The following is a 16577-nucleotide window of genomic DNA, read 5'->3' as shown; positions in this document are numbered from 1 at the left end:
GGCTGAGGTTGGTTTCCCTCCGGAAACTCGGGTACGGATCCCTACGAGGGACGAAAAAGTCAAAAACTAGGGATGGTTCGGCCGCCGCGAAAATGGGGGGGGGAGGTTGCGCGTCGGAATGCCTGCGCTTAAGCGAGCCGTCCGCCGCAGTGCAATTTACGGCCGCTTCATGTGCTGTAAAAGGTAGACGTTTGGCTGCGGAGCTTGGAAGGAAATGGCTGTTAAGCAGCACAACGGGCTGCCAGTAGTTGGAGTTTGGGGACTAGAGGACGGGTCTCAGGACTTTCGCCGATGACGGGAAGGGCTTTCCAGTTCCAGACATCATTGTCTTTGAAGGGCGTTTTAAACGGATTTTGAAAGTTGTTCAGATTTTATGCCATACATTCCTTCCTAAATGGCAAATAAAAATTTTCTTTGTGTCTCTGTGTGTGGAAAATATTTGAAGACGCAATATCAGTATCGGCAACTAGAGGGATCAAGAGTATTATTTCCTAATATTTTAAAAGTCGGCTGGTGACGAGAATACGACACGTTAATAACGTTTAACAGGGCAAATAGTTTCTCTGATTGGACTATGGGAATGGAATGGAATTTTAATTATCGTCAGCCGCCCAGAGACCTCTGGGTAGAGTGGGCGGCATATAAATTAAATTAAATTAAATTAAATAAATAGGTAACTTTTTAAAAATAACATTATGAGAGCTGTATTCACGACTAGAAATATTTATTGGTATACGTATTTATTTTATTTCATTTAAAATATTTTTATGTTTCCTTTCTCCTTGAAAAGAACCCAAGGCAGCGTACATCATTAAAAAGACAATACGTAGAAGCTAAAAACAGTAGGTATACAAATATTAGAAAATAATTAAACAAGTATTACATTTAAAACAATAATAAAATCAATACTAAAACACATTTAAAACAACAGAGCACAACTATTCATTTAAAAACCCCTATCAGACCACCAGTTATTAAGGGAAAGCCTACCTAAACAGAAAGGTCTTTGCCTGGTTGCAGAAAGGGCAGCAGTATTTGGGAACTGCTGTCCATGTAATCAAATTCTTGATTTATTATTTATGTATTTAAAATATTTTTACCTCCACCTGTCTCCTAAAAAAGGACCTATGGTGGCTTCCATAATTAAAAACACGACATGAAAAGCTAAAAACAGTAAACTGTCCCAATATAAAAGAAGAATTAATAACCTGTTTAAGATGTAAGGTAAAAACATTACCAAAATAACCCCAAACAAATTTAGAAGCCACAAAAATAAACCACCCTGTTTATTGTATTCCAGACAGGCATTAAGGAAAAGTCCATCGGAAGAGAAGAGCCTTTGCCTGCTTGTGGAGCAGCAACAGAGAAAGCCCTCTCCTACGTCTCAACCAAGCACACTTGTGAGAATGGTGGGACAGAGAGAAAAGCCTCCCCTGATAATCCTAACACATGGGCAGGCTCATAAAAGGTATGATTTTTTAGATGGCTTGTCCCAAAGCTTAGGAATTCATAGGTTCTAGGTAGGCATCCTTCAGTCTCGAGAGACTATGGTATCGTGCCCTGTATGGAGGACTTGGAACAGCATCTAGTGTGGCTGAGAAGGCCAATTCGAGAGTTACAATCTCTTCCACACTGAAGACAAATCCAATCTGTCCCCTGTCCAGCTCCCTGGTTTTGCTGCTTTTGTGACTTCCTCTTTGCCTCGGCCTGCTGGAGGTTAGAACTAGCAATTTGAATTGTGTCTGCAAATAGATCAGCAGGCAGTGGAACTGTGACAAGGGAGTTTTGTGATCCCTGTAACCAGTTAACAATCTGGCTGCAGCGTTTTGCACCCGCTGAAGTTTCCAAGCACTTTCCAGAAGCAGCCCCCACATAAAGCGTATTTCAGTAATCCAGCCGGGGTATAACTCGCCACTGTTAAAATAAAAATTGAAGGGTGACAAGAAAAACCTGCATGAGGCAGATTTACATCTTTGGTTATTAAAACTCTTTACCTAATGGAATGTTAGGAACAGCCGCATAAGCATACTGTGTAGATTGTTGGCTAGAATTTCGCTACCCTCATTTTGCAGAATTTAACATGAAAGATTTGGGGGGGGAGTGCTACTTTACCCCATGAGCACTCTGGGCTCTTTGCTCCATCCTGTGGCTGCTGTGTAGACACACAAACAACTCTAATTTGGTTAGTGTTGTGACATTTAGCTACATGTGGTACACAACTCTGGTTTGGTTTAAATAACCTTTCAGAGATCCCACCACACCTACTAGTTTTGATTGCAAATTTTTCAAGCTGGGGAATGTGTGTGGGAGGCGTTGAAGGAGGACAAAACCAAATGGAAAATTTTAACTTGGCAGCTGCCTTTTTTTTTTTTTTTTTTTTTTTTTTTTTTTTTGAAGCATAGGGATAGTTCAATGACCCTCTGAAGCCTTTGGAAAGATATGAAGATGTACTCTTCTGGAATGAACCTCACTTTTATTATCCTACCACTTGCCTTCTCCCAGCTATAGCTGAAGATTTTGCATGGAACAAGAGCTCTCATGTGGAAACAATGGGTTTTTTTAAAGTAACAACATAACAAGTTATGATTCTCGCCCAGTAACAATAACTAATTCAATTTTCAAGCTCAAAAATCATTGCTGAAACATTCCAACTTCTGTTCCATCTATAGAATTCAACTTGGGCCAGTTGCTGAATTTTACTCTACTATCTGTAATAGTATAGTATCCTCCACTGCAGTAGTTCTGTCTTTTGTATCTTACATCCCACCACTCCTAAATAATATATGTTCCACCACAATGAGGGGAAGGACCACTTTTTCTAAGAAGGACATTAATATGCTTATAGGCATTCTGTTGTAATATTTATCATTTTATGGTAGTTTGGTCAATGGGGGGGTATTAGGAATAACACCTAAGTCACTGCTACCATGACAGAAGATATAGATGGATCACAAGTAGCGTGTAAATCAGTAGACTATACATCATACCTGCAGGAAGATTTGGGGGTTGAGGAACAGCGTGTTGCACTTAGAGTAGCATGGGCATGTGTACTATGGCTTGGGAAACTTCTTCACTGTAGCTAAGGTAGCAAGCTAGTTTAGAAGGATGCATAAAACTCTGTTCTCCAACAGTGAGGAAAAGCTGAATGTTCAAGAACAGCCTATGCAACATCTAATGCCTGAACCATTTCCCCAGCTCTTTGTGGTGACACTCTTTACCCTTCAAGAGGGTCCCTGTTCAGCACCTCAAGCTAAATGTTTGAGCAACTATATCGCATGTTCAGAAAAAAATCTGGATAAGGCAACAGCTGTCTCCATCTAAGAAGCTACACAGGGCCCCCAACAGTGGCCATTAAACTTTTTGGGACTTTAATATAAACATATAGTTTTGGAAATACCCATGAGAACTTGGTGCACAGCCTAAGGAAGAAGAATTATTATTGAAAGCTTGCTTTATTTTGCTTTATCTTCTTTATGGTCCAATAAAAGTATCACCTTCTCCTGCATTTGTACCACATTTGTAGTCATCGAATAAGTATGGCTATACAGTAATTTATTATATTATGGTACCTATATTGTATAACTTATTTGAAACCACAATATAAATAATAGAAGATATGTTTATCTCTGTATTGTGTGGTGGCCTGTCTTTCTCAGGTTTGTTGCTACAATGCAGGAGTTCAGCCCTTTAGAGATGGGTACAACCATAGGTCTGATGCTGCTACATTCTATATGTGAACATGCAATACAGTATTCACTACATAATATTCTCCTTATTGTCATTATCTCAGGAAGTGGTGAGCTCTCCAATACAATTCAAGAAAAAGCTGGATAGTTATCTATCAGATATAATTTAGCTTAAATTCCTATATTCAGCAGGAAGTTGAACTCAATGGGCTTTTAGGCCCCTTCCAACTATACTTCTATGTCTAAAAGAGTTAGGGAGAGGAAATGATAAAATTATGAACATTAAAGAAATATTCCTGTATATTGGAGGTGGGCAATTTATTTGGCTGCAACTCCCATTGCTTTTTAGCACTGGCTATACTGGTCAGGGCTGATAAGAGTATATATATTAGGCTCTTCAGCCACCCATGGCTGGCTAGAACAAGTGATTTGGGTAGATCTAGTTGGGAGGAGGAGTTCTGCTAGATATTGAGGTCCTAAACCGTTTAGGGCTTTATATGTCATCATTAACACCTTGAAATCAATGTGGAAATGAATAGGCAGCCAATGCAAGGCAGCCAGAGTGGGGGAAATATGTGGATATTTTCTCACCCCAGTAAGAAGCCTGGCCGCCACATTCTGCACCATTTGAAGCTTCCGCATCAATCTCAAAGGTATCCTCACACAGAGCGCATTACAGTAGTCTAATCTTGAGATTACAAGCGCTTGGACCAGAGTGGTGAGCGCCCCAACATCAAGATAGGGTAATCCGCCAGAGATGGAAATAGGCGGAGTGGACCACAGATACTACCTGGGTTTCCATGATGAGCGTTGAATCCAGATGGACCCCAAGCTGCGAACCCCACTCTTGGTGGCAAGAGTCACCCCCCGAAAGAGAGTTTCCCAAACCACCGATGATGGGGCCACCGACCCTCAGGACCTCAGTCTTGTCCGGGTTCAGCCTCAGTCCATTCTCCTGCATAGATTGCATTACAGTTTCCAGGCAGGGTTGAAGAGACAAAACATAATTCACTGTTGTTGGAAAAAAAGGAGATGTAGAGCTGGGTGTCATCAACGTACTGATGACATGAAGCCCCACACCTCCTGATGACCCCACCCAGTGGCCTCATACAGATATTAAACAGCATTGGGGAGATAATGGAGCCCTGCAGACCCCCACAATTGAGACTCCACGGGACTGATACACTCTCCCCAAGCTGTACTCTCTGAGGACAGTCCTCCAAGAAAGATCAGAGCCAGGCAAGCGCCAGACCACCGATTCCCAACTCCAGAGAACCTCCCCAGGAGGATACCGTGGTCAGTACTAACTAAAAGACATTGCTCAGCCCCCCCCCCCTTAACAAGCTTGTCCTCTAAAAGGAAAAGGAGAGGGTAAGTGGTTTAGGAGGATCATAAATGGGGATGTATGCCATCTCCTCTATAAACCTTGTGTCGCAAGACAACCTCATCTGGTAGGAATCTAATGCTCACACGCAAGAACTGACCTAAACAATGTTGGCTTAGAAACCAGCAGTAAAAGACCAGAAATATTCTTTGTAAACTATCCATCTCCTGGAAGCAGGACAACCCCATCCTACACAGAGCAAACACTTTCTAGCCTTGCATTTAAACACTCACCTGTGGGAATGATGATTTTGAGGCATTACAGGTTCCCCTTCCCCCATCCTGAGACCCCAGCATGTTTCTCCAGGCCAAAAGGGATCTCTGGGGAGATGAATGGGGTGAGAGGAATAGTAAAGGTAAAGGTTCCCCTTGACATTGAGTCCAGTCGTGTCCAACTCTAAGGGGCAGAGCTCATCCGTTTCCAAGCCGTAGAGCCAGCGTTTTGTCTGTACACAATCTTCTGTGGTCACGTGGCCAGCGCGACTAGACACGGAACGCTGTTACCTTACCACCGTGGTGGTGCCTATTTAGTCACATTTTACACGCTTTCGAACTGGTAGGTTGGCAGGAGCTGGGACAAGCGACGGGAGCTCACTCCGTCGTGTGGATTCGAACGGCTGATCTTCAGATCTTGCAACCCAGATGCTTTGCAGTTTACCCCGCAGTGCCACCACATCCCTTGTGAGAGGAATAGGAAGCCTTTAATTGAAAATAAAAGGTCACCCCTGATTTTATTAGCCTTTCATGTATGCAGTTGTGCCAACACAGTTCCAGTCAATGACTGGCTGAAAGTGACCCAGTCTTTTTCACTGCTAAGTAGTGTTTTAAACCCAAGCCTCCTACATATCATTCTGGCACTCTAACAACCACGTTGTCGTCTAGTCGTGTCCAACTCTTCATGACCCCATGGACCAGAGCCCTCCTATCTAACAACCACGCCATGTGGCAATTCCACCCTTTCTTAAACTCTCCATGAATAAATATATCTATAGTTAATTATACCAAGTATGTATGAGAATAGCATTCTATGCTTATAAAGGAGATGTATATGGGTGGGTTGCTAGTGTGATTGGCAGTTGAACAACTGACTACTGATTGGCTAGTAGGAACAGAATGTTTTTGGGAGAAATCTGATTTGTGTGGCAGTTAGCTTTGAGTTAGAACTGGAGGTCTGACGAGGGGAGTCTGACTAGACAGGTCAGTGTGTGTGCAGAAAGACTAAGAGTCTGTAAAGAAATAAAGGTATATTTACATTTTACTGTTGATCTGACTTCCATCATTCACATCCTAGAACCTATCTTTCCATTCATACCTATTATCTGTGGTCCAGCAGTAAAAATCCTATTTGTTTAAGTAAAACTCTTAATTATTTACTTTATATGTAACTAAGAAGCACTCAAGCAAACTACAAACAAGCAATAATACACTTGAATCACGTGAAGCCATATTCCATCAGTAGAAACAAACTGGTCAATTTAAAATAGAACCAAGTCTTTCACTAAACACCTGAATAATTTAAGGTGCCAGCTTGAGGCTAAGAGTTTCTAGCTGAGGCAGAATAGAACCCCAAAATACTTGCTTGTGGTTCTGTGGGGTGGTTGTCCTTCCAGGCTAATGCCTTCCCCAGTGCCCCTAGGTGGCTAAAAGATGCCCCAAAGGTGCCTTGTGTAAAAAGGATAGTGGATAAGGCTGTCACCTCCTCGCCAGTGTGAGGAAGTCATAGCCCACCATTTCCTGCTATCACAGTAATAGTCCAAATCCAAAACTTAAAACCCCTGATCTCATTAGGCCTCATTGATCATTTTGTCTTAAATGCTTGCTTTGAGTTTTATTTTGAGATTATTTGTTTGTTATTCTCTTATGTAATTGTTATAGGTTGTGAACCTCCCAGAGTACCATTGGTCAGATGGGCAGTATAAAAATAAAATAAAATAAAATAAAATAAAATAAAATAAATAAATAAATAAATAAATACTCATTTTGTGGAATATTTTCTTCCTTTCTTTTTGGTATGTATGGTTATCAGAGCCTTTCAAGGGAAACTCTATATTAGTTTAATTTGGTATCCTTGTTAATCTGTTGCAGCAAAACCATTAGCCTCTCTTGAAGCTCCCTGAAAACTTTTAAAAAAATTATTGAAAACTTGTGTGAACCTGAATCCTCCATTAGATTCCTCACCAACCTCCCCTATTTTTGGCCTTTGGAGACAACATGAAGGACACAAAGTCTGTGCACAAAATGATACATTTATTGAAAGTTTTTTTTAATACAAAAGAAAGCTCTGTACATAGTACTGCAATTACTGTCACATCCTTCCAGAAACACAACCCTGGAAATTAATAAACCACACACACAGCCACTCACACACACACACACGCAGACACACACACACACAAAATCCAAAAACAATCTGTAAAGTGAACTAAAAAAGGTCACCACACAATAAATGCCATTTCATCCCTGATAAGTGTTCTTACAAGTCAACACTTTAAATTACATGCAACATTAGCGTTTAATCTGCATATGCTTTTGTAGGACAGAGTTTCCTAAACAAGAAATATCCAGTGAGTGGAGATCCACAGCTCTAAAAATGGGAGGGGGAGGGGGAAGATGAGGGAGTATGGAAAGCAAATTCAGAAAAGAGCATGAATTTCTGGAGCTTGGCTTCTTTCTATTTAGCAGGTAACTCTGAATTAGAAACATGATTAGAGAATTACTGCTTTGCAGGTGTGCTTTAATTCCAAACACTTCCATAATACTTTCGACTAGAAACAAAAATAATTCTACCTATAGATGCTGCTCTGTTGGCAACTGGACATCAGTGATGGACGGACATATGCTATCCCCCACCCATCCCTTATTACCTTCTCAGTGGGTGAACACAGGGGATAAGTTATTGAAGGGGTCAACTTACAAACAAGGGGAACTACTTGGGTACTGGTAATTTATTTTCTGTGTTATATGGAGAAAACATTACCACTTTCTTTCCTTCCAGGTTTCTGATCAAATGAAGAGGTAAAGGTAAATTCCTAGCACTCTGCAGCTCAGCACAGAGCACGAGATACTAAGTGCATATCTACAGATCAAAATGATCTCTGGTTACCAATGTATGTCAGATAGTCTTCAGCTCATGCACTCATTAGAAAGACTGGGTCAAAAATCTTTTAAATAAATTATTATCAAATAGTGGAAGTGCATTATCTTTAAAAAGATCTATAGCAACCATTTATGTAGAAAACAAAATGACGGCATCCATGCATTTTGAAGAGTAAATAATGGAGAAAATTGTTTTGCTCAAAGTTTGGTATGAGTTTATTTTATTTATTTGTTTAACTTGTATGCCGTCCACACTACCCAAAGGTCTCTGAGCGGCTTACAACAAAAGCTTACTGCACATCATTAGGGAGGGGTCAAGATTCAGTAGAACTCCCAGGATGGTTTATAGGATAGTCACAACTCAACATGAAAAGGACAAATGGGAATTCAAAGCCTTAAACCAAACTGTTAGTCCCAACTAAAGCAGACCCACTGAATTAATGGAACTCACATAACTACTGACTTACCAACTTCCCACTGATTCAGTGGCTGAAATCCAGTTGCTTCAACTTGTGTCATATAAGGCTAACAATATCATCAACAATGGCGGATTTTCAGAAATTAAAAACTGATTCCCATCGCTACCCCAGAGGTCCCGGGTCTCCCTTCGAACCCCTTTTGTCATGGGGAAGCCTTTGGGTGCTGTGGGACAAAGAGGAAGGTTTGGTTTTCAGATATTGATGACTTCCCCTGTCCTGCAGCCCCCTAAGATGTTCCCATCATGAAAGAACCCCAAGAAGCTTTGGGGTCTTGGGGGAGCAAAATCATACTTTTTTAATTTCTGAAAAACTGCAGAGGCTAATTATATCCTCAGCCTTACATGGCATTAAGTTCTGATTTCAGCAAATGGGACTTCTCTGCCTGGGACTTACAACTGGATTCAAGTGAAAGTATCTCTCTATTCCAGTTACTAGGTGCTAAAAATGTACTATGAAATATATCAGTTCTGAGGAACGTTTAGTCCTGCTTATGTTTTCAATTATCACAAGCCCCACTTAGAATGTCTAATGGTCAGGGATTGGGGGTGGGGATGGTATATAGTCAAAAACCTCTGGAATGCCAAAGGTTCCCTTGTTCTGACATATGGATTGATTGAGGTTTGATCTACATAGATAGTGAAGATGTTTTTAGAATGGATTTATTCCTTCACACTGCAGTTAGGAAGATACCATGTTTAATGACGGTTGACATTAACACACACACATACACAGATGCATAACATGAAATGCTAGCCTATGAGAAGAATAAAAGTCCTGAACCAGCTTAGCCCTTTATTCTAATTTTGGACTTAACAACTGTTTTTAAAAACTCTTTTTTGTTGTTGTTTTTTGTTTTTGTTTTTTGAAAACTTTAGAAAAACTGCTCCTGCTTGGCAGCACAACTCTCAGAATTCTCAGGCAATACTTTTTCAACTCTGGATTTGTTCAGCAGGCATTCAGAAATGTGACCCTCCACCACGAGTAGGTTTGAAATTACAAAGACCACTCTACTATTAACTGAAAACCAGACCTGAATGATGAACTGAACAGGCATTGCCAATAAAATCAAAATACTGTATGGGCCTCCCTATCTTGTTGTCTCAACTTATCCACTGTGTACCGGAGACAGAAGACCAGTTTAAACGCTAATGTTCATGGACATAATTTCAACAGGTTATCGTACAAATTAAAAAGCCCCCCTTCCTTTTCCCCACCCACCCCATGGCCCATTTCTCCCCTCCCCCACCCCAAAGTACAAACCCCATGAAAACTGTACAGGAGCCAGATTTCCTTTAAGAATTACATAAATACTGAGTTTAACACTTAGAAAAATAAAGTCTTTTTTTTTCAAGGCTTCTTTTGTCTTTTAATTAAAAAAGAAAAAGTTACAGTAGCTGCTTCCTTTTCTCTAGAAGTCTGCAGCCTCCTTGCTCCAAAGCAAGGTAAAAGGAGGGGGGGGGGAGGCATGTAGAAACCGCTGAGCTGCTCAGGGCAAATTAGTCCTTTTGCTTCCCCATGGTAGGGATGAAGAATTTCCTCCCCTCGTGGCTCTCAGATTGGTTAGAATGAAGTGTATGATTGTGTACAAGCAAACTATCTGACAGCACAGCCCCACCTTCGAACACCGCTCCCCCCCCCGCCACATACACATCGTGGTACAGAAAAGCTCTCTTTTCGACTACAATTCCTGGATGAACGGAGCATGCATGCACATGTAGACTGGGGGATTCTTGGGAGTTGTAGTCCAAAAAGGCACATTTCCACGCTCTGGCTTCCCGCTCATAGCCACAAGTTGCCTTTGCCCCCTTATCACAGACGTTACTAGCCCTGAAGCTTTTCCCTCCCTCCCCCCATTGTTTCACTTGTTCGCTCCAAAAACCTCATCTTTGAATCAGCACATTTTCAGAAGTACATAGACATGATAGCAGGTGCTCATTGTTCCTCTCCTGCCCTCTTTAATACATGGGAATGGCCTTTCCACAACTATTCTGGAGTTAAATCTGCCTTATCCAGAGTTTGAAGAAGCTGCTTTTCTGGACTTCAAGTCCCAGAATCCCTCCGTTGGTGGTGCAAGGGACTGCAGGAGCTGTAGTAAAATAAAAATAAAAACAAAACTTTTCCAAGCTCTGGCCTGATCTCATCCAGCTGATTTAGGAACACATCTCCCACAGGGAGATTCGTACAGGCAGAACATGCTTCACGGCCATTCAGACAACACACTACTTTACTTCAGGGCTATCTGGAAGGAAAGGGAAAAATGCCACAGACCAGCACTGATTATTGCTCTGCAAGCTGGTGGCATATCAGTTTGTGGGCACAATTGCCTAGGGACAGCCTAGCAAGTCAGATTTAAAAACCTATAACAAAAATAGGCTTCTGTTTGTTTAGAACTTCATTCCTTACTCCCTTCCCTGAATTAAAAGAGTCATGACTGCACTTCTTCCTCCTCCAGAGAAAAGCACTGACAAAACCAAACAAATCCAAGAGGATAATCTCCCAGACATCAGAGATAGAAAACATTTGGATTGGTTTTGTTTTGGACGATCGGCTCCCAGAGGTCCATAGTCAGTATGTCCATAGCTCATGCTAGCTGTGGGATTTGAGAGCTGGGGAGTCCAGAAAACAGAACTGTTTGCCATCTCTGAAAAGCACCACACAAAGCAAAGTGCAACGGCAGTGACCAGTCTCAAGAGCTGCCAGGGCTCACACCCTCTTGGCTATGAAGCGGTGGCATATCATACCCAGGCAAGAAGCTATTGCAGGCCAGTCAAGTCAGTTCCTATAAATCAAATATACATTCTGAGATAGGAACAATTCAGGGGGCGTTCAAGGCGCTCTGTTTTCTGTCCTCCTCTCTTCACTCACAGTCTGGCCGCCTCAGCAGAGATTAAGATACCGACAGTAGCAACCCCTCTTTGTTGAGGATTAAAAGTGAGGCCACTATGGCAGCCAACGCATCACACAACTGCTTGAAGGCACAATTCTGCAGCCAGCAGGAGGACTCGAATCAGGGTGGGGAGAGACCAATAAAACTTTTTGCCCCAGCAGAGATTAAAAAAGGAGAGGCGGGGGAATAATAGGACAGAAGTCTACAATTGATGAGAAATTCCCTTTTTATGATGGCTTTGAATCATTCTGCATTCCAGCTTCTCCACATAGCCTCACCTGCTCTGCCTGGAGGCAGTAAACTGGGAGGAGGGGAGGAATTCATGGACATTCTGTGTGGATGTAGGGGACAGGAGTGAAGAAAAAGGTTCCCAAAACAAAAACAGAAGGAGTGTTATGTACATGGCAGAGCAAACTCTCCCACCCGTGAGAGACAATTTCTTTGGCTGGAGTGTAGAAGGAAAAAAAAAAAAACCCTCCCCAAGAAAACACAAAAACACAGTAAATGCAGTGTTCAAATGCAAGAAAGACCCCCCACCCGCCCGCCCAGGCTCAGCTCCCTGCTGCTGGCCTTGCAGCCACTTTTAATATGCATTTGTGTACAGTCTGTGTGTATGTGTGTGTGTGTGTGAGACTGTGTTTGTGTGTCAGTGTAAAGTGTGAGAGAAGAAAAAACGTGAAAAAGGCAACAATAAATAAGTGACAGTCCATACAAAAAAACAGGGAACCCCGAGATCCTGGTGCAGCTTGAGGAGTGACGCAGATCCTGGGGCCATGCACACAGCACAAAGCCGAAGGTGGCAGCAGCTGCAGGTTTGGGTACTAGGTACCCACTTTCTGCCCTCTCCTGCAACCAGGTCCTCCCATATTTGCTCAATCACTCTTGGAACTGTGTGATGCATCCAGGTTGACTACTTGCAGCTCTGTCAAGTTGGCACTGCTGCTAGACTGCTGGCCAATGACGGCCATCTGCAGAGAAGGAGAAGAACAAAATCAGACTCTGAGCAAAGAAGTCATCATAGGTCCCTGCATGCCAAAGAGGCAAGAAAACTGTATTTACTTAAAGGTATCTTAAAAGACAGCTTCTCAGGGCATCTTCTCTGGGTTGGCTCCAGAGACTAAAAACAGTGCAACAGAATGAAGGAAAGCCAACAACAGTACATAATAGAACAAGGCATTTAGTTCCTCAACATCTCGAATATAAACTTAAAAAAAAAAGCAATGCCAGTGGTATACTAGGAACAAATGAAGGACAAGAAAAAGAAAGGAGGCTTGAGGTCTTTACTGAAAGGCTTCAGCAACAGAGTTTGGTGGACTTTAATGGGTAGTGTCTTTACTTAGACACCCCCACACACACCCGCCAGAGCATGGGCTCTCCCTTACGCTCTCCAGTTTTATTTATTCTCAGAGGCAGGCTGGCCAGCCAAAAGGGGCTCCATTGCTAGCCTTTAATAGTTCAAGCAGTCTAGTTTATGTGAACATGATAATTTGCATAATTTGGCTTCAAACTGGCAGGAGCCGGCAAAGTGCAGCCTGTGAGGAGGGCAAACGGACCCACAAATTTTGCAGCTCCATAGAGTCCCTAAAAATTCTAAATACCTTAACACTGTTATGATCAAAAAAACCAACCTGTTTTGGTCAGAAAGAGGTCTCCAGGAGCACCAGTTTTCTCTTCCTGTGCCTTGCAGGATTTTTCAAGACTACTAGGCTCTGCTCAAAGTCCAGCTCTTCCTTTTTTTTTAAATGGCCATTTAAGTGCAGCGGTGTGTATGAAACTTTGAATTTGGCCCCCCAAATCCTCAGAACTTGCCAATAGTTTGAAATCAGATGTGGGCAAAGTGTGTGCTCTTCATTTCTCCTTCTCACCACAAAGACTCATCCTTAGCTTTCAAAGGAGATTCCAAATCTTTCATGGTTGATGTTCATTACTCCATCTGTTGTTACTGTTGAACATTTTCTGTTATCCTAGCTCACCTGAATATTTTTCTTTTTCTCATAATTTCCTAGGCTCTCCTTTATCAACAAAACAATTATTAAATAAAATTACAGATGGGTGGGTGGATGGGTGGATGGGTGGATGGAAGGAAGGAAGGAAGGAAGGAAGGAAGGAAGGAAGGAAGGAAGACAAGAAACAGATTTGGAAGCTAGGCTACAACTGAAAAAAAATTATAACCAACTTGATAGCACAATCCTAAGCATTTTACTCAGAAGCATACATTATGAAATATAAATGGGCATACTCCCTTGTGAGAATGCTTAGGATTGGAGCTTCACTCTTTTGGGAGCAAACCTTCGGTCCAGAGAAATGACAGGAAGTGAGAGGCTTGTATAGTTTACCTACCTGGTGTAGCTGGACAGCAGAGACTGGGATTTGAACTGTTCCTGATGGTGCTGTAAGGAACACCTGAGGAACTCCACCTGCCAGACCGAAAATCACAAGGCAGGCTGCTTAGCCATGATCCACAGTAAGAAACATCTCCTTTTCAAAGTCACAAAATGATTCAGATATAATCAGAATTGTGAAACAAAACAAAACAAAACCAGGCTCCATAAAGTGGCTCTCTGACTAAAATTGATCACTTTGCTAAAAGCAATCAATGATCTCTTAAACTAAACATGTCGTTTTTTAATAAAAGGACAGACCTGATGAAATGAAGTGTGTCCAAAAGAAACATCCCAGCTTGGAAAAGTTAAACGGGTTAATAGTTATAGTCTATTTTCCAAGTTCTACATGGCAGTTCATTTACACACCAATCATCTCTAATGTGTTGTCATTCAGATGGGCAACTCTATGGTGGCAGCGGGATTATGGGAGTTGCAGTCTAACAAATCTGAGCTTAGTCCCCCAAACCCTCAGACAGGCTAGCATCTACATTTGATTAAGTTTATATTAAAATACTAAAATATATAAAATGCATAAGTAGCTCTCGTACTCCATTTATGACTAACCTTACTAGCTCTGCATGTTGTTCGCTACAGACATTCCTCTACTGTGCTGCCTGAAAGGCTTTCTAATGGAAGGTGCCAGGAAATGACTCTGGCAGCTGATGCATGCAACCCTCGCGTACCATCACTGAGCTACGAATAAGAGGCATGTGGTTGCTCTCATTCACCATTCTCAAAGCTTCCTCTTATCCTCTCTGCTTTCATGTCCAACCATAATGAAGCCCAATACACATAACTTAAGTCATTACATGTTCTTTATTTGTTTAACCACTGTCTCAATTGCATTCCTCTTTCCTGCTGTGTTCAGTTTTAAGGCTGTATCCCATGGTGGGTTGCTCTAGCACAGTGGAGGCAAACCTTTCTCATCTCGAGTGCCCAAAATGAGGGGGTGGGAAAGAAACCAGTGGCTGCCGTGCCGCCTGGAAGACCAGAACTGGAACAGGAAGTGGTAGTTTCAGGGGGAATCATGGGGACAGACAGGAAGTTAAAGGGGGAATCATGGGGACGGACAGGAAGTTAAAGGACCCAGAACAGGAAGAGAAAGGGGGAATCCCAGCTGCAGCCACTTCAAAAGGTTTGTTCCCACAAGGGAGGGTGCGTGGACCCCTCACTCGCGTGCCAGAAGAAAGGGCTTTGCATGCCAGATGTGGCACGCGTGCCATAGGTTCGCCATCACTGCTCTAGCAGAAGTAACTTGTGCAAGGTGAAGCATTTGATTTCTTTCAGCTCTTCTGCACTGCAAACCTCCCCCTGACACTCCCTGCAAAAAAGTTGTGTGATGTCTGGGGGCAGCCTTTAGAAAATTGTGGGATGTTGCATGAGGGCTGCAGTAAGTAGAAAGTTTTTAAAAACTTTTGGGATGATCAGTGCACGATGGGAATGCTTACGTATACAACCCCCAGGATATAGACTTCTCAGGACAGAAACCAGTCCCCTTGTCCTTATAAAGCACAATTCACACTGACTGCACTTATCTACTCTCCCCAAAACACCCAATAAGAAACAATTGGTAAAATGAACATTGTTTTGTCCTGTCAGAAGCATCATCGTATCTACGATACGATGGGGCTCTGAAGATGCGGCCACAGAGACTGGCAAAACGTCAGGAAGAACAACCTTCAAAACATGGCCAAAGAGCCCGAAAAACCCAGAACAACCATCATCGTATCTACTTGAAGGTTCCCCTTCAGAGCTTACCCTGATCTTGGACCTGCCCATGTGAAACTTGCATTGCTGATGGTGCCTGGGAGAAGGCATTGAGGACGGCCAGCCCCCCATCCGTGAGGCCTGAAGTTGGCGCATACATCACTGTATGAGAGCTGGGGTACATCATGTGGCCTCCTACGGTGGTTGGCACTGATGAAGTCATGATGGTAGCTGGCAAGGTCACTGGCAAGACAAAAAGAAAGGTAGGGGAACAGAGTTCAAATCAAAGGCATTGCATCAGCTGTGCCTCAGTCTCCCATGCAGCAACCCTTTAAATTAATTATATGATTTCCTTTAAAGGCAGAATTGGAGGAACGGTTCACAACTATATAGCACATGGTGGGTAGGGGCAGGCATGGGAAACCGCATCTATTGGGCATTTCATTGGTGTTCCAAGGTAAGTTTCTGAAAAAAATTCAGCTGCCCCCCCACCCCAAATGTGGCATTAACAAATGCACTCCTACACAATGGCCAAAAATAAATTATACATGTATAAGGGAAATGACATCAACAGCAGGGAGAAACTGACACTGATTAAGGAGTTCCTGCCTTGACACGACTCTGATGGCAGAAAGTGAGGAGGAATTAAAGAACCTTGTAATGAGGGTGAAAGAGGAGAGTGCAAAAAACGGTCTGAAACTCAACATCAAAAAAACTAAGATCATGGCCACTGGTCCCATCACCTCCTGGGAAATAGAAGGGGAAGATATGGAGGCAGTGACAGATTTTATTTTCCTGGGCTCCATGATCACTGCAGATGGAGACAGCAGCCACAAAATTAAAAGACGCCTGCTTCTTGGGAGGAAAGTGATGACAAATCTTGACAGCATCTTAAAAAGCAGAGACAACAAAAGTCCGAATAGTCAAAGCTATGGTTTTTCCTGTCGTGATGTAT

The 16577-nt window shown here is 42.4% G+C and overlaps 1 protein-coding gene across 5 annotated transcripts in view; it reads right to left on the bottom strand.

Annotated features, from left to right (window-relative positions):
• Positions 1 to 9983: 9983 nt before the first annotated feature.
• The window catches only part of SRF (serum response factor), an 84438-nt gene continuing 77844 nt past the window's right edge, over positions 9984 to 16577 (bottom strand). For 4 of the 5 annotated variants that reach the window (XM_020796927.3, XM_020796930.3, XM_020796929.3 and 1 more), the window contains 3 exons: positions 15674 to 15865; positions 13872 to 13948; positions 9984 to 12499 (listed from right to left, as the gene is read on the bottom strand). In XM_020796927.3, the coding sequence (XP_020652586.3) occupies positions 12404 to 12499; positions 13872 to 13948; positions 15674 to 15865 (365 nt within the window). In that variant the 3' untranslated portion in view covers positions 9984 to 12403. Of the gene's footprint in view, positions 12500 to 13871; positions 14010 to 15673; positions 15866 to 16577 lie in introns of all 5 variants that reach the window. The other variant, XM_020796928.3, reaches the window with a different exon arrangement.

This window comes from Pogona vitticeps, chromosome 1 (genome assembly GCF_051106095.1).
Source record: "Pogona vitticeps strain Pit_001003342236 chromosome 1, PviZW2.1, whole genome shotgun sequence".
Lineage (NCBI taxonomy): Eukaryota > Metazoa > Chordata > Lepidosauria > Squamata > Agamidae > Pogona > Pogona vitticeps.
The sequence above is the reverse complement of the archived record's forward strand: the minus strand, read 5'-3'. Positions and strand labels throughout refer to the sequence as shown.